This window comes from Arvicola amphibius, chromosome 1 (assembly GCF_903992535.2).
Source record: "Arvicola amphibius chromosome 1, mArvAmp1.2, whole genome shotgun sequence".
Taxonomy (NCBI): Eukaryota; Metazoa; Chordata; class Mammalia; order Rodentia; family Cricetidae; genus Arvicola; species Arvicola amphibius.
In genome coordinates this window covers 68,958,614-68,981,923 of record NC_052047.1, presented here as the reverse complement: position 1 = coordinate 68,981,923, position 23,310 = coordinate 68,958,614, and the positions used below count along the sequence as shown (strand labels likewise).

Sequence of the window (23,310 nt, the reverse complement as noted above, 5' to 3'; positions counted from 1 at the left end):
TGAGTGCTGTACCACTAAGCTACACTCCCAGCCCCCACATTCTTTTTTTCTAATCACTTGAGACAGATGCCACTATTTACCAAGGGCAGAGTGTGAAATTGAAGCCAAGAGACAGTGTAATGAGTCTGTTTTCTTATTTTCACGGGGATGGGAAATTCTGCTGCTTGTGTTTAATAGACTCTGGATTGGGAAAAGCTCTGCTGGTGTCTGGTCTGTCTCCTATCTTCTGCAGGTGTCGTAAATCCATAGGATAGGCATGCTCAGAATACTTGGCTTGGCAAGTGTCTGTCCTCCACCCTTGTCGCTTAGCCCCAGTGATGGTGTTCTTCCATTCTCCTTACAGGGATGAAGCTGAAATGGAGTATTTGAAGATAGCACAGGACCTGGAGATGTACGGGGTGAACTACTTTGCAATCCGGGTGTGTTGACTCCTCCCCAAGTTTCCTGGCTACCAGATAGACTGAGCCAGGGCCACATAGCCCAGTGGGTTACTTCCTCATTCCAGGGTAGTTAGAGTCTTTTATGGTTCAGTGGTAAAGAAGAAAAAAGAAAGACAGGGATCTAGAGCCTCCTCTTTTATTTGGGGACTTCGAATTAGATCAGAGGTAATTGTCAGTGGTACGTTCTGGGATGTAGGCCTGGTTCTCTTCAGCAAAACTTGTTGGAATGCTGACCATGTAATATTTGATAATTCTGGCCTCTTGTGAGATCCAAGGAGCACCTGGAAATAGTATCTTTCCCTGGGGCCCACGGAAAGTAAGGTTGCTCTTATAGATTGCTGGTTTGTTTGGGTGGAACTCTTATTCTCACTGTGAGGCTAATTAGTTTTCTATTCAGACCATTAATGGTCCCCAGGCCTCTGGGAACCAGTGCTTCTGCAGAGAAAGGCATTTGTGTTCTGCTCAGATCTGGCCCTAGAGTATGCATTTCTCCTGTTGTAGGATTTGGCTTCTGGTTGCAGTGTCTCTATCCATGGCTTCTTCCAACAGAGTCCATGCTGTATACCCAAGCTTTTCTTCCCTGGTGGATGAGTGGTTGTTAAGAAGGCCACAGATGAGTAGTCAGCTGCAGTTATCTTCTGCCTCTATGATTCCAGTTAATCTTTGCTTTCCTTTTTCAGGTTCCTACATCTTTATGTTAACTTGGAGTAAATGGAATTAAGCACATCTCCAGTATAGCTTGCTACTTAATTTGTTTTCTAAATACAGGTTTTGTGGATTTCATTGCATAAAAAACAAAACCGCACACTGAAATGTTCTGCTATAATAAGCAGGTGCCTAAAAAGGTATTTATAGGAATGCAGAAGGTTGCAGGGCTGGAACGATGGCTCTGTAGTTGACAGCACATACTGCTTTTGCATCAGGACCTGAGTTCAGTTACCAGCTCCCAGTTTGGGAGGCTCACATTGCCTGAAACTTCAATTTCAGAGTGAATTTGATGCCTCTTGCCTCCAAGGGCACCTGCACTTATGTGCACAGACATATAAATATATAACTAAAAATAAGAAGAACAAATCTTAAGAATGCAGAACGTTGTTTCTAATGTTTTATGAGTAGTAAATGAGACACTTGCTATCTAGCCTGACGTCCTGACTTCAGTCCATGGAATCTACATGGTCAAAGCAGAGAACTGATTCCTGTACATTGTCCTGAGAGCTTCGCATGTGTGCTATAGCATAAACATGCATGCCCAGACAGAATACATATAAGTAAATAAATATTAAATAATTAAAAGATTCATTCATTTCTACATAACATCCACTTCTTTGAGGTTAGGCCAATTTAGTGGGTTTCTGTGGTTTTGTCAAGCCAACTAACTTCTGTTACCCACCACCACTATTAATTGTATTTTTTTAAAGAAGGAAGGAAGGAAGGAAGGAAGGAAGGAAGGAAGGAAGGAAGGAAGGAAGGAAGAAAGAAAGAAAAGAAGAAAGGAAGAAAGAAAACATTTTGCAGTCCTTAAAAAACCTCTTAGGGCTGGGCGGTGATGGCATATGCTTTTAGCACTTGGGAGGCAGAGGCAGGTGGATCTCCGTGAGTTTGAGGCCAGCCTATTCTATAGAGCAAGTTCCAGGACAGGCTCCAAAACTACAGAGAAACCCTGTCTCAAAAAAACAAGAACAAAAAACAACCCCCTTAGGCTAGGCAGTGATAATGAACACCTTTAATCCCAGCATTCAGGAGGCAAAGATAGGTGGATCTCTGAGTCTGAGGCCAGCATGGTCTACAGAGTGAGTTCCAGGACAGCCAGGGCAACACAGAGAAACAACCTATCTCAAAAATAAAATCAAACAAAAACAACAACAAAACCACTAATATTCCTTATAAATTTATTTTACTTAGAAGAAAAAAATTATATTTATTTATTTATTGTTTCATTTGTTTATCTATTTATTCCTGGTGGTGAGCAGAGAATCATATGCTAGAGTTTTCTTTTACAATGTGGATTCTGGGGGTTAAACTCAGGTCATCAGGTGTGGCAGTAAGCAATTTGACTCACTAAGCTACTCATCAGTCTCCAAACCAGCTGCTGCTTCTTCATAGGAATATTTCTACATGAATCAGATGAGCATGAACTACTTTTTGTGGGTTTTTTTATGTTGAACAATAGACAGAGTTAAAGACATTTTAGTAGTTTTATGTTAGACATCTTAAATTCTATCATTAGGGAAGATAAATGCTTAAAACATTTTATTTTAACTGATAATTAGGTATTTGAACATGTTAATGGGGTACTAGGTGATTAAAACAATCTCAGAGGAGTTATTATGCTACCCTCTCTAGTCTCTAGGCGTGTTATAGTCATAATGATAACAACAGGTGGAATCCTTTCTTTTTTTATTTAAATCATCAGAAACATAAAAGAAATATCTTATTTTCCAAAATGGGGTACATATGTAAGAACACAAGTCTCACTTCTGCTAGCACATCACTTTGAAAAGCTTTGCAGACAAGAAGAACACTTGTGCCTGGGTGGCAGTGCCTGGTTTCAGGTGTTAGAACAAGTAGAGAGATTTATCTTAGAGCACACACCTCCCATTCCAACACCTGCTGTTAGATTGGTACTTCTCGTCACAGCCCAAGCACCTTCTTAGTGTGCAGATCTACTGTCCTACCCTTGAGTCTTGGCTCAATTTCCTTACTGTCAGCAAGGAGTCAGATGCTATAGTGTCCTTGTGTGTGCAGGGAGTTTCTTTCCACTACAAAGGCTAAACAACAACACTGGCAAATTGGTCTGCCTATGAGGATGGAGACAGTGGATCCATAGCTGGGTTAGTAACATGGAACATGAGACACTAAGCCTCTGGTTGTACTAACTGCTGCCCAGGAATCCCCTCAGAGACATAGCATTTATATAACTAACTGGTATTTTAAACAGCTTCATTGAAGTATAATTTGTATACATTTCTTCCAACATTTAATTATCAGGCTTTTGAAACATATGAGAAAATTAAGTTTTCAATGAATGCCGTATATTCCCACCACATAGCTACCCATAAATGCAGTAAACGTTTTACCATATTGGGGTATAGTATAGTAAAACTATGAGACTGCATTGTAACCTAAAATAATGCCATCTAGTTCCTAGACTGATGTGCGATGATGATGATCAAACCTAGGGCTTTGTGTGTGCCAGACAAGAACATTGCCACAAAGTTAACAGTGGCACCACGAAGCTACCATTTTCTATAATGGGAGAAATGTTCAAACATGTGGATTTTGGCCCTCCTCTGATAATCTGGTTATTTAAGTAGTACTCACAGCATTTAAATTACCATTTGTTCAACCACCAAGCCAGTGACAAGAGCCTGAGTCCACAATGACTCAGGGACACACCAATCACAAAATGTTTTGCCTCTGCTTCCCTAAATTCAGAAGCTGGAAGCCTCCTGGGTTAGGAGAGATCTGTGGTTTCTGTTGAGACTTGTTGAAACATGTCAAATATAACAATGTATGCCAAATTCTTTAGAAAGCTGACTAAAATCCCCAGCTGGAAGCTGACAACAGCTGCTCTTTATTGGCTCTGCAGAATAAAAAGGGCACAGAGTTACTGCTTGGTGTGGATGCTCTGGGGCTTCATATCTATGACCCCGAGAACAGACTGACCCCCAAGATCTCCTTCCCGTGGAATGAAATCCGAAACATCTCCTACAGCGACAAGGAGGTAGGACATGTCTATACTACAGGTGCCTCTTGTGGTACAGTAGTCCTACAAAAGGTCCTTTCCTGTTTCTCCTCTTTGCCAAAGCTCCCAATCCAGGCCATTTCCTTGTCAGTGAAAGTCTTTTAATTCCCAGGCTTTAGAACTTTGGTTGTTGATTTTTTAAAACACTTACGGAACAATTTTGGCATCCCTTCTTCAAAGGGCATGGCTAAAGCCCACTATTGACTAACAGGAGAGTGAGCAGCTCAACCTGTCAAGACTAAACCCCAAAGAACAGCAGAAGGAAAAAGGAACATTTCTGATAACTTGACTCTCCATCTCTTTGTATTTTAAGTGTGGTCTATGTTAAGCTTCTCTATGTAATGTGTTTGATACATGTAGTGGAAAAGTGTGTGAGAGGGGGAGAGAGAGAGAGAGAGAGAGAGTGTTGGGGGGGGTCTTTGTCTTAATTTTTTAACAGGGTTTCATTGTGTAGTCCTGGCTGACCTTGAATTTGCTATTTAGACCAGTAGACTAGGCCAGTCTTATACTCTCAGAGATCTGCCTCTGTTTCCTGAATGTTGGGATTAAAGGCGTGAACCACCATGCCAGGTTAACAGTTATGTATTTTGTATTTGTCAAGAGGTGTATTAGTCAAGATTCTTTAAAGAAACAGAACAGGTAGCATGAATATGTATATTAAAAGGGTATTCATTAGATTGGCTTGCAGCACACAGCCCAAGTAGTCCAACAATGGCCGTCTCACTGGAGAGACTGAGAATCCACAAGGCTGGATGTCTCTGCAGTCTTGATGTGTCGAAGGCCTGGGGTTCCTGAGGAGCTTCTGGTTTTTAGTCTGTGTTGTAATCCCATTGAAGTCAGCTCTAATATTGGTAAAGGAATGCTGTAGCACCAGGATAGATAAACTCGCTAGCAAGAGTGAGAGCAGGCAGGCAAGAGCAAAGTTTCCCTATTCTGTGTCCTTTTATGTGGGTTACCACCATAAAAAATGGCCCAGATTTAGGGTGGGTCTTCCTGCTTCATAATCTGGTTAAGAAAATCCCTCACGCCTTTAGTCTCAGCATTTGGGAGGTTTAGGCAGGCGGATCTCTATGAGTTTGAGGCCAGCCTTGTCTACAGAGTAAGTTTTAGTGTAGATAGAACTGTTACACAGAGAAACCCTGTCTGGAAAAACCACACAAACAAAACAAATCAAAAAATAAAAGGGAAAAAGGAAAAAAGAAAGAAAAGCCCTCACAGGAGTGTCTAGCAGCTTGGGTTTTAATTGATTCCTCGATTCTAGGTGCAGTCTCAAATTGACAACCGAGATTAGCCACCAGCGGGTATTTCTCTCAGCACTGACACGAGTAAAGACAGCAGGGGGCCATCGTGTTTAGAAGGGTTGGGGTATAGTTTAAGGAATTTAGATAACATTCATTAGGTTCAAATATTTCTGTGTAGCCCAAAATGACTTGAACTGACAGCAATACTCCTGCCTCAGCCTCTTAAATTCTGAGATTACAGGCATATGCCCAGAGTGGATTCATATATTTCTATAGAAGATGATAGCTTTCTTCAAATGCAGCAGTCCTATGTTTTATGTATTCATTATTATTTTTTAATCTTTACTATACGGTGCTGGGGATCAAACCCAGAGCCTTGCACATGCAAGACCTTTGCTGTCCTACTGAGCATCACCCTGGCTTCCTATCCATTAATTTTAAAGGAATTATTAAACATCTGCTTTGTGCCAGAGAGCAAACAGAAATGAGGAAAGTCCAGCATTAGCCCTCCAGTCAGTAATGGCTTGACTGCTCTAGTACATAAAATACAATGTGGGCTGCTCAGCGAGTAAAGGTACTTGCTATCAAGCCGAACTACCTCTACTTCAATTCCTAAGACCCACATGGTGGAAGAAAAAAGAACTAACTTATACAGGTTGTCTCTGACCTTCACACATCTGCCTGGGCATGTACTCCACCCTTCTATAAGTAAGTAAGTAAATAAATGAATGAGTCAAGTAGGAGGAGCTGATGATGTTGTTGTAGAGGGCCTCTGCTTACAAGTGCATTAACTCTGGCTGTCTTATCGAGTTCTCAGAAGAAATTACTGTAAAGGCAGGGATATGTTTGGTATCCATATCACCAGAAAACAGGTACATTGAGATCTTGTGTCTGATGGGTAGAGTGGCAAGGACTGGGAACCAGAGTGGTTTCTGCTTATCAGGGAGTTCCAGAGTCTGGACCCTGAGAACACAAGACACCGGGCAGAAGCAGGCAGCCTGGCCTGTGCACATCCGCGGCAGAGTAGGCAGTGAGTGACAGTGATGTCTTATGTTGTCTGCGGGTCTTGAAGCAAATTTGTTTATTTTTTAGCAACTCAAGGAAAGCAATACTAGGCCCTTGTTTCCAATCTGTGGTTTAGATTACTCAACCATGCTTGCTGAAGCAAATTGAACTTGCCTCTCCCTCTATTTCTGTCTTTCAGACAGGGTCTTTCTGCATAGCCTGGAACTTAGCACTCCTCTTGTCTCAACACCTCTAAATGCTGGTGTTACAGTTAGGCATTATCACACCGAACTCAAAGTGAGCTGCTTGTTTTACATTTATCTATTTACTTATTGAAGGAAGGGGGTGTAGTATGTGCCAGGGTGAGTGTATAGAATTCAGGGGACAGCTTGTTAGGTGTCGTTTCTCTCCTTAACCATGTTGGCACCAGGGGTCACACTCCATTCTCTTGGAACTCACTTTGTAGACCAGGTTGGCCTTGAACTCACTGAGATCCACCTGCTTCTGCCTTTAAAAATATATTTGATCTAGATATGCTTTTTTAAAAAAGATTTATTTTATTATGTACAGTGTTCTGCCTGCATGTATGCCTGCAGGCCATAAGAGAGCACCAGATTTTATTATAGATGGTTGTGAGCCACCATGTGGTTGCAGGAATTGAATTTAGGACATACGGAAGGGCAGCCAGTGCTCTTAACCTCTGAGCCATCTCTCTAGCCCCATGTTTTGGTTTTGAAGCAGGTCTATGTTGTCCTGCGTGGCCTGGAACTCTTTATATAGAACAGATTGGCTTCGAACTTGTGATCTTCCTCCCTGAGTGCCAGTATGACAGGTGTTTGTTATGTTCAGCTGAGAGTTACATTTCCAGGGGTATTCTTGGAATCTGGGAGCTCTCTGGTCTTCTCAGTTGTTCAGAGTAGCATTTGACTTGCGTGTGTGTGTGTGTGTGTGTGTGTGTCTATGTCTCTGATGTCTGTGTGTTTTAAGTTTCTCTTTCTAAGTTGTCAAAATCCTTTTGATTTCAGGAACTATACTTTTCTCTTTTACATCAATCTATTTTTCTTCACACTATTTTTTCTCTTAGCATCTTTTACCTACTGACCATGTTCAGAAACCCATAGTAACTTGCTGTATTAAGTGTCACCTGTACCAAGCTTTCTTTTTTGGGTCACCAACCAGCTCCCAAATCACAACACGGAGATTTATTATTAGTTAATGGATGCTTGACCTAGCTTAGACTCATTTCTAGACAGCTTTTTAAATTTAAATTAACTTGTTCCTCTTTATCTACCTCCTGTGCTCCTCTTCTCTTCTCAACCTAGATTTCTCCTCATATTTATTCTCTCTGCCCGCCAGCTTTGTCCCTCTCCTGCTTGACTATTGGCCATTTAGCTTTTTACTAGACCAATCAGATGCCTTAGGCAGGCAATGTGAAACAGCAACACATCTTTTAATAACTAAACAGATGCAGCCGAAACAAATGCCACACTCCTTTACAGATAAATACTCCACAGCATAAGCAAATGTAACACATCTTTGCCCAGTTAAAATAATATTCCACAACAGTCACCCCCTCTGAGGTTTTTCTTCTTCACCACCTATTAGCATTCCTATCCATCTAAGCCTGCTGTATCACTGCAAATTACTAAAGAGCTAATATTGTCAATATCCTGCTCGCCATCCCCTCCTCTTCTAATTTTCATTGCTAGATACTGAATTTATTCTTATTACTTGACTTGTCTAGATGCCCCTCCACCCTATCTTTTAGCTATTCTGCCATATACTTCTAAGATCAGCTGTAATGCCTCCCATTTGTGTTATATCTGCTCTAAACCTCTAGGATATTTGTGACATGTCCCACCATGAGACACTGATATATGGTGTTATCTCTTGAGTATTTGGCTGTTGTTGGACTAAGTCCTACTAGGCTGCAAACTTTATGAAGGCAAGGAGCTGTGCCAGTGTGGCTGGGTGCCACTGTCAGTTCCTCATAGCTACCCAAGATGGTTGGGGTTATGAAATTCTGCAGCCCAAATCTTGGGCCCTGTATGCCTCAGACTTACACAAGGCTTTATTCCTGGGCACCAGGAGGCCAGGACTAGAGGCGGTGTAGTTGCTACTTTGTGGATTCCCGGTTGGTGTCATATGAAACTGTACTCCTTTCTTTCAGTTTACTATTAAGCCACTGGATAAGAAAATTGATGTCTTCAAATTTAACTCCTCAAAGCTTCGTGTTAATAAGCTGGTAAGTTGAGACCTGGTTTTCATGACAGAGAACTAACTTTTCTAAGGAATTAAATGATCTCTGTGTATGTATGTATACACACACACACAACACACACACACACACACACACACACACACACATATGCTTCTCTGCCAGGAAGCTGGCCCTAGTTTCTCTTGCTAAGAGCTATAAAATGATATTTGAATACTTTTCTCTTTGGTTTAACTTATACAGTTAACCTTTTTGAGGGGAGGGGAGGTGGGGAATGGAGATAAAATCTGGAGCTTAGTGCATGTCAGTGCATGTCAGAAAACATTCTACCTGAGGTATATCTCAGCTCTCCACTTGCCATGTTGATTTGTATTTTATAATTACTAATGAAGTTACATCTTTATATCTGTTGATCAAATCTAATTTCCTGTTCAGTTTTTGCTTTGGGTCTTTTGGCCACTTTTCTCTTGGGTTGTTTGTTTGTTTTCTTTATTAATTATTATCCTCCTTGTGAGGCTTGTTTTCCTTCTTTATGATGTTATGGCGAGTAAACATTTTCACCTTTCATGTCAACACATAAAATACTCCGTCGTAAACTGGGTGGACAATGGTGGCAATCGCCTTTAGTCCCAGCATTTGAGGGGCAGAGGCAGGCGGATCTCATGCAGATCTCTGTGAGTTCAAGGTCATCCTGGTTTACAAAACGAGTTCCAGAACACCAGAACTACAGAGAAACACTGTCTCGAACCTTGCTCCTCAAAAAAAAAAAAAAAAAAAAAAAAAAAAACTCAATCATTTGTTCTTCTGTGTTTTCCTACTTGACGTCTTATCTTGATTTTAAAAATACTCTGTATTTTCAAATAAAAGTTACCTTTAAAACTGGAATCAGCTTTTTTTTTTTGTTTTTTAAACTTTTAATGATGCAAACAAAAATATATCTAAAAGCGAAGCTTCTGGAAAAACCATTTGTTCTTCCCTGTCTTGTATCGTTCCTCAAATTTGACCTTGGCTTCCCACCTTGCCTTGCGTTTCAGGGCTGGGTCCCTAAAGACATCCTTGTTGACAACAGTTTTGTCCAGGGGGATGTCCACAGAGTACCTTGTGGGCATCAGGTGGTTGTAGTTATAAACCTTCACAAAGGACTTGATCTTGGATCTCTTGGCAACTTTCTTCTTGCCCATAGCAGCTGTCACTTTTCGGGGATAGCGGTCAATTCCAGCCACCAAGGCATGGCTGTAAGGGCGGTCTGAGGTGCCATCATCAATGTTCTTCACGATGACGGCTTTGCGTCCGGAGTAGCGACCAGCCAGGACGAGCACCACTTTCCCGGGTTTCATGAACTTGCCCATTTCGACAGCGAGCCTCCGGTTCCCAGCAGAAAGCGGAATCAGCTTTTTTTGTATGAGGGAGAAAGCCAGCTTATTTCTTTCCATATAAATAACCTTTGATCCAACCCAGTCCTGGTTGATGGTCCCTGATCTGCCATCTGTCTTGCCACATCCTGACTTAGGACACTGTGGTGATGAATGGAGCGTCCTCTATTCACTGGGTGTGCTTCCAGAACTGAGAGCACGGCTTTTGTGTTTTATTCTATCCTTTCTTCCTCAGGTTGCGGCTGTGCCATGGCAGGCTGGTAGACAGCAAAGTAAATTTTTTGTTTGTTTTTGTTTTTTGTTTTTTTTTTGTTTTTTTTTGTTTTGTTTTGTTTTGTTTTTCGAGACAGGGTTTCTCTGCAGCTTTTTTTTTTTTTTTAGAGCCTGTCCTGGAACTAGCTCTTGTAGACCAGGCTGGCCTCAAACGCACATAGATCCGCCTGCCTCTGCCTCCCGAGTGCTGGGATTAAAGGCTTGCGCCATCACCGCCCATCTAAATGGCATTTTTATTTATTTATTTGGTTGGTTGGTTGGTTGGTTGGTTGGTTTGGTTTATCGAGACAGGGTTTCTCGTAGCTTTTGGAGCCTGTCCTATAACTAGCTCTTGTAGACCAGGCTGGCCTTGAACTCATAGAGATCTGCCTGCCTCTGTCTCCCGAGTGCTGCGCAAAGTAAATTTATATACTTACCATATTTCCTCCTATTTCTGTGGCCATAGATTCTCCAGCTATGTATTGGGAACCACGACCTATTTATGAGGAGAAGGAAGGCTGACTCTTTAGAAGTTCAGCAGATGAAAGCCCAGGCCAGGGAGGAGAAGGCTAGGAAGCAGGTGAGTAAGACTTCAGGTTTTGTTTCTTTCATTTGTTTTGTGTATATATGTATTTGTGCACTTGATTTTGGAGGCCAAAGGTCAAATTTGGGTATTATTCCTCAGGAACATCTACTTTGTCTTTTGAGGCAAAGTCTCGTAGTGGCCATGGACTCACTGATAAAGCTTGATAAAGCTTAATAAGCCATCAAGCCCTAGGGCTCTGGCAGTTTCTACATTCCTGGTATGCTACTACCATGCCTGACCTTTTTTGTGAGTGCTAGGGGTCAAACTCAAGTACTCATACTTCCATAGCAAGCACTTTTTTGAAACTGAGTTATCCCTCCAGGCTCTACCTTTTTTTGTTTAAGGCACATTCTTACTATGTAGTCCTGGCTGGCCTGGTACACTCAGTGGAACCAAGTCAGGCCTCAAACGCAAGACAGTTTTCTTGCCTCAGCCTCCCTAATTCTGGGATCATGGACGTGCCACTATGCCCAGCTAAGACACGGTTTCAGGGCTAGCAAGGTGGCTCACCAAGGAAAAGCACCTGCTGTGCAAACCTACACTGTTCATGTGATATCTGAACCTGTGGGAAGATGGAAAGAGAACAGACTCTACAGAGTTGTCCTCTGACATCCACACATGCACCATAGGACATGGGCCACAAACTTCGTCTTCTAATTCATACACATTAATGAATAATAATCATTAAAGATCTTGTGTTGTTTTGGTTTGGTTTAGTTTTTGTTTTGTTTTTTGTTTTTTTGAGATGGGTTTTTCTGTGTAACTGCTCTGGCTGTCCTGGAACTTCCTCTGTAGGCCAGGCTGGCCTCAAACTCACAGAGCTGCCTGCCTCTGCCTCCAGAGTGCTGGGATTAAAGGTGTGTGCCACCACCACCCAACCTAAAGACCTTGTTTTAATTGATGATATTGCTTTTGGTCAGTCTCAGCCTACGAGATAAAGGATGGCTGTTGTCAGCCTGATAAAACACGTACCTGTCTTATTCCATTCCTGTTGGATCTTTTTTAGCTAATGCTCAGATAATGGGTTGTCAACTATGAAACTAAGCACTTGGGCTGGCGAAATGGCTCAGGGGTAAAGGTAATTGCCGCCAAACCTGACAACCTGAGTTTGATGCCTGGCAGTCACATGGTAGAAGGGGAAAACTGACTTCTACAAGTTGTTCTAATAAAAATTTTAAGAGAAATTCATACTAAGTTCCAATAGCATATCTTAAAAAACAAAAACAAAAGCCAAGATCATTAATCATTTCTATACTTATCACAGACTTGGGACAAGTTAACCAGGCATAGTTTTGTCTCCCTGTCTGTCTAGCTGTCCTTCTTTACATCTGTCTTCCCTGCCAAGTCAGTGCCCTTTCTAATTAGATGGTGATAGAATAGAAGATGGCATTTCAGTGCATATTGTGGAATGCTAATTAGGCTCCCGCTACACTCCTTGCTGCAGGTCAGCTGGACACACATGGCTGGCCCTCTGCAGGAGGTGCTGGCAGCACCTATCAGCAGACTGGACTGGCTGCATTGATGTTTTCTACTCACAGACCTTTTCTGCTCACTGAAATCCACAGCTAGTTTGAGCCTTGCTGCTGAGAATTTCAATTGTGGTCTGGGATGAACTGTTTGATAGAGTAGCTACAGCTGCAGTTGGCTCCCCTCAGGACTTGCAAGCTCAGAGGTGTAATAATTAGTCTGTGTGGTGTTCTCTGATTTGGGAACCCCAGAGAGGCTGGCTCCTAGCCCCAGGCTTTAGAGAGAAATACCCAGTGTGAGGCAGTGAGCTGTGAGCTTGCCCTCTGCTCTCTGGAACAGTAGACCATCGGTGTCTTGTTTTGGATGCTTTAGGGATAATGGTATAGGTTCTACTGAACAAAAAAGTGCTACTACTCTAGCAGTAGTGACAACTTTAAGAAGCATACTCGTTGACCTTACTTTCAGCAGAGGAAAGTTTAGAAGTTAGAGACCTAAAGGCATCAAGGAGCAGGACGGCCCCTGGGCCCTGGGAGGGAATGGTGCAAATGCTGCCCAGTGGAGCCGGGCGGTGGTGGTGCACGCCTTTAATCCCAGCACTCGGGAGGCAGAGGCAGGCGGATCTCTGTGAGTTCGAGACCAGCCTGGTCTACAAGAGCTAGCTCCAGGACAGGCTCTAGAAACTACAGGGAAACCCTGTCTCGAAAAACCAAAAAAAAAAAAAAAAAAGAAATGCTGCCCAGTGGAACATGGCAACCTTGCAGCTAAATCTTTTCATCTGTGTGACTCAGTTTTCTCATCTGTCCAGTGGAGCTGGTGCTGCCTCTTTTCAGAGGACGGATTGCATCTGAAAATCTTCATAAGGACAAGAAGTCCTTTATTATTTAGGTGAAGGTCTCATAGAAAGTACAAGGCTGGGAACTGGGGACAGCCTGGTCCTTTTTTTTTTTTCCAAAAGGAGAATAATGGAAATGGAAATTGTATTTTAGTGGAAATTGAAGAACAGATTGCCAACTGTTCACTGAGGTCAAGAGGAAAATCAAAGAACTTACTTTATTGCTTATCTATTTTGCATGATTCTTTCAATTACAGGGCGCTTAGGGAACTTCATATTTAGAAAGGGTGGCCTTGTAGTACTAGAGTTTGGGTGAGATTGAAGCCAGAAAGAGTAATTAAACATGATTTTGTTATCCAAGGCAGAAAATAGTACATTGGCCATTTCTGGCTTCTGCTTTCTGAACTCAGTGCCTGGAATTACAGGGCACTGTGCTGTCTTTAGTCTTGGTCCGCTTACTAAGGTTGGCAGGTGGCCCAGTTAACACTGTGATCCAGAAGGCTAGGGGGTGGCAGTAGAGGCTTTGTACTGTTTCTGTAAGGATGGGGTCTGTGTTCCTGCCTGTCTGTGAGTTGCCTCCACATGGGGCTGTACAAGACCGTGCAAAGCCACTGCAGCTTCCTGCTGTGAAATTCGGAGTGGGAACTATCATTCTCTGTAAGCAGAGGGAGAAGTGGTGCTATTGTGGATGAAATTGTGTGAAGGGGCCATAGGGACTAAAAATGTCAAGATGGCTCATCTGAACAGATAAGAGAGCTGTGTTTTTCTGGGCCACTGTTTTGGGGAGGAGGAACCTGTATGGAAAACTGCCATTCAGAGAACAGAGCCATGTGAGGTTTCCCAAATAACAGAGCTTTGTAAGGTCATATCATATTGTGTACAACAATGCTCTTTTCTCTTCATGTGGTGACTGAATTTGGGTTTTGTAATTTGTACTCACTACTGGAATTTGTTTCAAGAAGTACACCTTTTAATTCTGCAGTTAGTTTAGGACAGAGAACAGCAGACAACAAGAATGACCCAGGCTACCTCAAGTGAAGACACTGGAAAGAAGCCCAGAGGAGCGTGAGGCTCCAGAAACTGCCCGTTCTTGGGTTTCTGCAGCACTATGACTTGGAACTGTTCTTTGACCCCCAGATGGAGCGTCAGCGGCTGGCTCGAGAGAAGCAGATGCGGGAGGAGGCCGAGCGCACGAGGGATGAGTTAGAGAGGAGGCTTCTGCAGATGAAAGAAGAAGCGACAATGGCCAACGAAGCTCTGGTGATTTCTGAGGGTTAGGGCTCTTGGGGGTGACATGGGACTTGTGAAATTAGGCCTTCTGTGGACCGTGAATTTATTTCACTTTTTAAAACACCAGTACTTTTTCTTTTTGGAAAATTTAGGTTCAGTTATTTTGCAGTCAGACTCCACTTTTATAACTGACTTGCCTCTGAGTCAAGGTTCTTGGCCTTGGCGCTACCAACTTTTGGAAAGTAGTACCAACCAAAATCTGGTACTACTAACAGAGTGGTTCTCTGCATTGAAGGATATTTGTTATGTCCTTACCTCTACCTGCTAGCTGCCAGTAATACCGTTCCAGTCTAAAAATACCCTAGGAATGAGATATGGCTCAGAGGCAGACCTATTTTCTAGCATGCTCAAGACTTTATGTGGAGTGTTTTTCGGTTTGGTTTGGTTTGGTTTGTTTTGGTTTGGTTTTTCGAGACAGGGTTTCACTGTTAGCTCTGACTGTCCTGGAACTCACTTTGTAGACCAAGCTGGCCTCGAACTCACAGGGATCTGCCTGCCTCTGCCTCCCGAGAGCTGGGATTAAAGGTGTGTGCCACCACCACCTGGCCCCAAGGCTCTACGTTTTTATTCATTTTTATGTATTCAGTTTGGCGGTGTGATGAGTTGGAAGACAAGTTTCAGGTGCCCTGGACTGGACTTTGAATTCATTATAAAGCCAAGGAAAACTATGTACTCTTGATCCTGATTGAAGGAGAGGCATACCTGCCATGCCCAGCCTACCTTACATTTGATTCCCCAGCACTGCAGGAAAATAATCTCCAGACATTTGTTCAGGAGTAGGCAGTGGGCATGACTCCTACTTTTGAATCACTTACTGAAAGGGACAGAACAGAGCTTAAATTGTTTATTCCCCCACAAACATAAGCTTCTGCTGAAATGCATTCTCTATATAGGATGATTTTTCTTTTTCCTGTGGTGGAGCCTGCAAGGCCTGCAGGGCTGAATCATTAGTGTGACAGACTGGGAGTCTCTCAGTGGGAAGACATAGGGAGATTAAGACTGGTTCCTGGAGGTTGGAGAGATGGCTTAGTGGTTAGCAGCACTGGCTCCTCTCTCTTCCAGAGGACCTAGATTTGAGTCCCAGCACCCACATGGCAGCTCACAACTTTCTGTAACTCAAGCCCCAAGTGATATGTTGGCCCCTCTGGCTTCCAAAGACACTGCATGTACAGGTGCACAAACATGTATGCAGGCAAAACACCTATACATATAAAAATAAAAGTTTTTTTTTTTAAAGCCTGGTTCTTGTTGCTGTGTTGGGGAGTCCGTGGGGAGATAAGCATCTATACTATCTGAGAACACTTTCCTTCCCAGATGCGATCTGAGGAAACAGCTGACCTGTTGGCCGAAAAGGCACAAATCACAGAGGAGGAGGCCAAACTTCTGGCACAAAAGGCTGCAGAGGCTGAACAAGAGATGCAGCGAATCAAGGCCACAGCCATTCGGACAGAGGAGGAGAAGCGCCTGATGGAGCAGAAGGTGCTGGAGGCTGAAGTGCTGGCACTGAAGATGGCTGAGGAGTCAGAGAGGAGGTGAGTGGTTGTCCTCGGCACTGGAGCCTTGTAAAAGGTTGCTTACTTGGTTCCAAACCTTCTTCTCTGTTGTGGAAACAGGACTATATGACTCCTTCCTTGACAGGCTGGTAGGATGGAAGTACTGGGATAGTACATGGTTATTTTGCCTAGGGAACCTGTCTGTCATGCTTCTACATCTTCTAATAGTGAACAGTTTGCAGGAAAAAAAACATTTCAACATATCCATAGACTGTTGTTAGCCAAAGAATTGAGAAGAGACTTTTTTACATTTAAAAAAGGGGGGAAGGACTGGAGAGATGGCTCAGTGGTTAAGAGCACTGACTGTTCTTCTAGAGGACCCGGGTTCAATTCCCAGCACCCACATGACAACTCACAACTGTCTGAAGATCCAGTTGCAGGGGATCTGACACCTTCACATCAATGCACATAAAATAAAGTTAAATAAACCATAAAAATATTTTAAAAAAATAAAAAAAAGAGGGAGGAAGCAGTGTGCTGGAGAGATGGCTCACAGGTTACAAACACTAGCTACTCTCCAGAGAACCTGGTTTGATTCTCAACACCCACATGGTGACTTAAAACCATTTATAATTCCAGTTCCAGGGGACGCAACCCCCTCTCTTGCCTCCATGGACATCAGGCATGCACATGGCACACAAACATACATGCAGGCAGAACACCCATACACATAATAAAATAATTTTTTTTAGGGTTTTTGTATAATTTTTTTAAAGGGGAAGTGGAGCCAGGGAGATGGCCTAATCAATAAAGTGCCTGCTACACAAGCATGAGGAGACCTGTGTTTGTATCCCAACGCTCATGTAAAACCTAAGCACAGTGACATTTATCCATAGCCTCGACACCGAAGTTAGGAGTGAAAGCAAAGACAGGCGGATCCCTGGAACTCACTGAGCGGCCAGTCCAATTGAATTAATGAGCTGCTGCTTTAGTAAAAGACTCCACTAAGGTGGAGAGCAGTAGAGGAATATATCCCACACTAACCTCTGCACCTGCCCACACCCACATACACCCACAAAATTAGCTTGCTTCTCTTTCCTTTTGATGCAGATCAATGGCAATTATTTACTTCAAAACAGAAACTAAGTGTCATTTCCCTACAGTTTTTCAGGTAGTTAGATAGGGGAGCAGAGCTGCTGTGTGTTTTGTGACCAGGTTGCCCCAGCTTGTGGCCAGGTTGAAGGATAGAACTGTTGTCTGTAGCCTTTAGACTGTTCTAGGCTCTGGATTGTTCTACTCCTGTAGCCTTCAGATAAACACTGGCACATTCCCCACAGCATCTGGCTCTTAGTTTAGAGTACTTGAATTTGGCTCTTAGCTACTAAAGTACATTCACTACAGTTTTTCTCACCCCCCCCCTTTTTTTTAATGTGCACTGGTGTTTTACCTGCATGTATGTCTGTGTGAGGCTGTCAGATCTTGGAGTTAGAGTTGTGAACTGCCATGTGGGTGCTGGGAATTGAACCTCTGGAAGAGCAGCCAGTGCTCCTAACAGCTGTTCCATCTCCCCAGCTCCTCTCACCACTTTGGCATGTCATTATGAGAATATGATTCCTTGATGCCTGCCCACCTCAGGCCCCTTTCTGCACATGGATCCATATCTCTAGGACTGGACTCCTGTACAAGACTTCCATACTACTCATAGAGCAGGGTTCCACACCAAGACTCAGGGGCAGGACTTCTTCCTGCCCAAGAAAAGTGAACAGTTGACCTACAAATGTCTTGTTTTGCTTATGAGATTTCTTTATTTATTTATTACATATACAACATTCTGCCTCCATGTATGTTTGCACACCAGAAGAGGTCACCAGATCTCATTATAGATGGTTGTGAACCATCATGTGGTTACTGGGAATTGAACTCAGGGCCTCTGGAAGAGCAGTCAGTGCTCTTAAACTCTGAGCCATCTCTCCAGCCCAGCCTACAAGTGTTTTACTGGGGACATGAAGAAACAATTCTTTCACACTCATCCCTTTGTGGCCCCAGTGTAAGGCTTGTGATGATGCCCTCCTTTGCTCCGCCCACTCTTCACCCAGAAATAAGCATAGTGTCTCTGGGCCCTTCCCACTCTCTCTTCTCTCAACCTGTTTCAGAGGTGGGTTGGTTTCGTTGTTGATGTTGTTTGTTTCTTTGTTTTAAAACAGGGTTTTTTACTATGTAGCCCTTGCTGGCCTAGAATCCACTATTGTAGACTAGGCTGACCTCAAACTCAGAAATCTGCTTTGTAGCAGGATTAATAAAAACCCAGAGATAGAAATGGGGTTCAACCTGAAGGTCAGAAAAGCAAAATAGCCAGCCACTGGCTCTTATCTCTACCTCAATCTGAGATGGCGATCCTGCCTCCAGGAATCTCAGAATAAGACTGTGTCTGAGAGCTGTCTCCCCCATCTTATATTCTTCTTTAGTGCTGGGATTAAAAGCATGCACCACTGGAATTAAAGGCATGCACCGCCCGATTTCTGTGGCAACTAGTGTGGCTACTGGGATTAAAGGTGTGTGTCACTACTACCTGGTCTATAAGACTGACCAATGGGGCTATCTTACTCTCTGATCTTCAGGCAAGCTTTATTTATTTAAAATACAAATGAAATAACTCTACACTGCCTTCTCTGCCTCATAGTGCTGGAGTTTAAGGCATGGGCTACCACACTAGTTTTTTTGTTTTTCGTTTTTTTTTTTCTTATTTTGAGATTGCATCTGCCTATGGACTCCAACTCCTGGCCTTACACGATTCCCCTGCCTCAGCCTTTGGGGTAGCTGGCACCATAGGTACAAACCACTGTACTTTTGCTGGCTTGCAAAACTGCCACTTTGGTTGTTTCCCAACAGCTACCCCATATTACAATCTAGCTTTACCATTGAGATGAACAGTGCCCAGGAATACTGTTCTTACTTTGGAAGTTCTGGTTTCCTGTAAATGTCCCTGTCACGTGTCCTTGTTCACCTTGTTAGGTGCCATGTACGGGGTTAAGTTAGGTTCTTGCTCTAGATGTAAGGATAATGTCTACATGTTCTCCCTAATGTGGAGCTAACATCTCTTCTTTCTTTGCAGAGCCAAAGAGGCTGATCAGTTAAAGCAAGACCTGCAGGAAGCCCGAGAAGCAGAGCGAAGAGCCAAGCAGAAGCTCTTGGAAATCGCCACCAAGCCTACATATCCAGTGAGCCTGGGCTGAGTCTAGCAGCCTTTGGCTGCTTTGGTCTAGCAACTTCCTTAAGCCCCACAGCCCTTTAGTTCACCTCATAGTGCCTTCAGGGTGATAAAGCAAAGCAAATAGAGAGCCTGGATAGAACCCTCCTAGTCTGCCATTTAGCCTGGACTGGCTAGTCAGTTATTACTCTTGTTACTTAGGTAACAGACCATAGGGCCATTTCCAGCTCTGGAATGTTTATTACTACTCTAGTCTCTACCTTCAAGAGAGTTTGCTGTCTAGATCCATAGTGTCAAGCTAAATGTAATCTTCAGCTCTCAGTATAAACTAGGTACCATAATATAGTTCTGTGAAGGGACCGACTACACCTCAGAGTGAGACACTGCTATGCCAGAACCAGCTGCCAACCTCAGTTTTGGGACTAGGAGAATGACTTGTACTAAATGGGGTCATAAAATAAGTAGACATCACTTCCCTTCCTTTCCTCTGCTCATTCCACTCTGCAAAGGTTTTGCTCACTTGTTCTCTATTCATATAATATCACCAATTGGAAATCTCTATCCTGATGGATATGCACAGGTGCCCAGATTACAGCCCAGCTCTGGAGACAGGAAAGACTCGGTGTGACTGTATTTTGCAAAGGAACTGGATTCCCTGCTGAGCCGGGAAAAGAGGATGGAATATTCTAGGCAAGGACACAATGTATTCACAGCACAAACACATAACCCATTATCACATATGCTACACACACTGCACAGTCATGTGCATGACAAACACATTTGTGTACGTGGTACATTCACATATTGCACAGATGCATTCAGGACGCAGAGACATAAGTGCCTAGGGTATGAGTTGGAGAAATGCGAGTAGTTTGTATTGCCATGTGTCCTTGTTATCTACTCCTGAATAACAGATAACCCCAAGCAACCATTTATTTGTCTCTTGGGCATGGTATGTTAATCAGACTCATGTCTTCTCTCAAGATCTCTCAGATGGTCACATTCATGTGACAGCTGGGACTGTGACAGTCTGAGGGCTCAGCTAGGCTATGTACCTGAAATATATGTGTCTAAACATCTATTGAAACAAATTTTATAAATTACTATCCCTTTGCTCTTTCTTTTAGTAATGTGTCCGGGAGGAGAAAACACCAATTCCTTAATGACATCATGTCCTCTGGGTGGATTATAACTCAGCTAGATGAGTATTCAGTATGATTTCTATAGCAGTTTTTAATACAACTGCACTGACCATCCCTAAATACAAATCTTTGCACATGTATTTGACAGTATTGGTAGAATCAGTTCTCATAAATAGAACTGTGAGGTCAGGTGCTCAATTGTGATACCAAAGAGGTTTCTGTTCTCACCAGAAGGGTGACAGCTAGTGCTTTTCTTTTCTGGGAATTTTTTTGAAGTGTAAGATAAATAGATGCACCTAAATTATAGCTATCCAGCCTGATGGATTTTCACAAGCCAGACTCCCTCATATATCCAGCATTCATTCCTGAAAACAGAGTATGTGTAGCACCGAGATGTCCCTGCTCAGAGCCACATTTGACATTTGCCACTTTCCCTGCCTTAGACCTCATTGCCGTAAATGAAAGCTCAGAGGTTCCTTCCACACACTGTTCCATACTAGGAAAAGATCCAAGGATGAAAAAGACAGTGCCCTCAGAAAGTTTGTAGACATAGAGAGAAAAAGACATAAAAGGAGGGAACTTTGCAGTGTGGGCTGAGGGAAAGGCCTGGAGCAGCACTGTGCTCCATGCTGAAGAGCTGCAAAGGGAGAAAGCAGCCATGTTGCCAAGAGGGGTCTTGAAGAGCTTTGGTGAGAACTGAAGGAGTTGAGAACCTTGAACAAGGAATGGAGAACTTGCTAGAAATGATGACATACACCTGTAATCCTAGTGCTCCAGAGGCTCAGACAGAAGTCTCACCAGTTTGAGACCAGCTTGGGATATGTGGTGAGATCCTATCTCAAAAACAACAAAAGGACTGGGGAGATAGCTTAGTGGTAGAGTGTTTACCTAACGTGCACATCCCTAGTACCATGGAAAAAGACAAGGAAAGAGGAAGAGAGAGGAGAGCAGCAGGGAGGGAAAGAAAGAAGGAAACATACAGAAGTACACAGATGGGAAAACGGCCATGCCCTGAGGGATAAAAAGTAGTACTGTTTATAATTTAACAGGACAAATTATGGGGACACTTGAGCAGTAGATAGGAGCTATATATTAGGTGATGTTTTATTCTGGAATGAAAAGGTCCTGAAAACAAATCTAATGACTTCATCTTACTTTAAGCCCTCCTCTGGCTCTGTCTTCTGAATCTAAGCCCCTAACATATGTGCAAAAACCTTTTGGTCCAAAGCCAGTCTCTTACCAGCCTCCCTACAGGGCACTACAGATGCCTAGGGCTCCTGTTGGACACACTCCACCCCATCTACAACCGTGCTGCTGTTCCCACCCTGACTCCTGTTCACCTTACTGAACTGTGAGGATTTGCAGACATCTGCTTCCTGAACAAGACTTTTATGTGCTTAGAGCCAGGGAATGTATCTTCTCTCTGTCCAGCTTGTAGCCCCGTGCCTGGGAGTTTCTTACCCGAAAAGCTGAGTGCAAGTTTGTATTTGATTGAAGTGATCGTGGAAATGATGAGGTTTGAGAAGAGAAGAGTGACTTCTCTGAATGTGGGTGCTTTGGGACCCTTACCTAGCAGTATTAAGTGTAGAGGACTTTGTCCTGTGTATTTTAACCTCCTAATCTGAGCTTTCTCACTGACAGCCCGTGAACCCAATCCCAGCGCCACTTCCTCCTGACATACCGAGCTTCAACATCATTGGTGACAGCCTGTCATTTGATTTCAAGGATACTGACATGAAGCGACTTTCCATGGAGATAGAGAAAGAAAAGTACGTACCCTCTGTAGCCTGCTTGCGGCAGTCATGCACATGAGAGTGGATTTGGCCTAGGGACACAGAGGTCACCACAGCAGCCAGATATTACCTCTGCAAAGGTTTGATCTGTTGTCACCCACTAGAGAACAAATTTCCTAATTAGAAATTAAAGATAACAGATCAAGACAGCAGTCAGTGTCCCAGGATAAAAATAACACTTGATTGGTGGCCTGGAATTTATAGCGGTTCAAACTTGACTAAAGAGTAGGACTGGGTCCTGTCCCCTCAGTTGGACTGTTGTTTGCATAGTACTCGACTAGTTTTCTTCTAATCATGTCCTTCAGCAGTGCTTCCTAAGTCTAGAACAAAGGTGAAGAAAAAGGAAAAAAACACGGTTTCTAGGCTGAGCAAAGCCTGGGTCCAGGTGAAACTAGTTTCTCTATGCTGGCAACTAGCCAGACCACAGCCACTTCCGTCAAGTGCCTCCACCTCCACTTTGTGGTCATAAGTGGAACAGAGATGGAGAGGAGTTCTGTTGTAGATAAAATCTAAGTAAGATCCCTCTCATTCCTTGAGCCAGAAGTAAATTGGTTAATAGTGCCACAGCTGGCAGAGAACAATCACAGAGGCCCTATGGATTAAGTGCCTGTGAGTCTGGGCTTTTTAGTATTTGTCTCATTTAATTCATACTAATTAACAAACATCCCACTGGCATCAAAGGCGGGTTTTAGGGACTGGGGATATGGCTTAGTTGGTAGAGTGCTTGCCTAACATACGTAAAGGCCTGAGTTCAGTCTCCGGCACAGCATAGGTCAGGCATGGTAGCCTACACCAGTACTTAGTACTCAGGAAGTAGAGATAGCAGGACCAGAACTGCAAGATTATCTTTGGCTACATAGCAAATTTAAGTCTGGCCTGGGCTACATGAGGCCCTATCTCCAAAAAAACTGTAGTGTTCCGATCATATAAAATAGACTAGATTTAGTTTAATGAGTCACCCAGCATCACATAGATGATGGGGAGCAGGTCAAGGACTGAAACCCGTACTCACTGTGGTACTCAGAATAGCGCTCTGCAGTCCAGCATGAACCGTCATGAACCAGGCTATCCTCCTGTGATCCCTCTACTGAGGACAGCTAAGGAGCTGTGATCCCTAGCTGCTGCTGCTAGCATCAGACTGAGTCCCTTTCTCATTGTCCAGATGGACATGTTTATGTGGTTGTGATCAGCATAAGGCCACATCCTGTCCTGTGTCTTGGTTTTT

General features: G+C 43.3%; 2 protein-coding genes across 6 annotated transcripts in view; one reads left to right on the top strand and one right to left on the bottom strand.

Annotated features, from left to right (window-relative positions):
* Positions 1-23,310, top strand: part of Nf2 (neurofibromin 2) — a 94,093-nt gene that overhangs the window by 52,997 nt on the left and 17,786 nt on the right. For 3 of the 5 annotated variants that reach the window (XM_038318978.2, XM_038318987.2, XM_038319013.2), the window contains exons 7-14: positions 344-419; positions 4,030-4,164; positions 8,602-8,676; positions 10,741-10,854; positions 14,297-14,419; positions 15,764-15,981; positions 19,055-19,160; positions 21,934-22,061. In XM_038318978.2, the coding sequence (XP_038174906.1) occupies positions 344-419; positions 4,030-4,164; positions 8,602-8,676; positions 10,741-10,854; positions 14,297-14,419; positions 15,764-15,981; positions 19,055-19,160; positions 21,934-22,061 (975 nt within the window). The remainder of the gene's footprint in view (positions 1-343; positions 420-4,029; positions 4,165-8,601; positions 8,677-10,740; positions 10,855-14,296; positions 14,420-15,763; positions 15,982-19,054; positions 19,161-21,933; positions 22,062-23,310) is intronic. The other 2 variants (XM_038318997.2, XM_038319004.2) reach the window with 1 other exon arrangement.
* Positions 9,542-10,010, bottom strand: LOC119806922 (60S ribosomal protein L27-like). The gene has a single exon (XM_038319024.1). It carries the CDS (start codon positions 9,996-9,998, stop codon positions 9,588-9,590), a length of 411 nt encoding a protein of 136 aa, XP_038174952.1. The 5' UTR covers positions 9,999-10,010; the 3' UTR covers positions 9,542-9,587.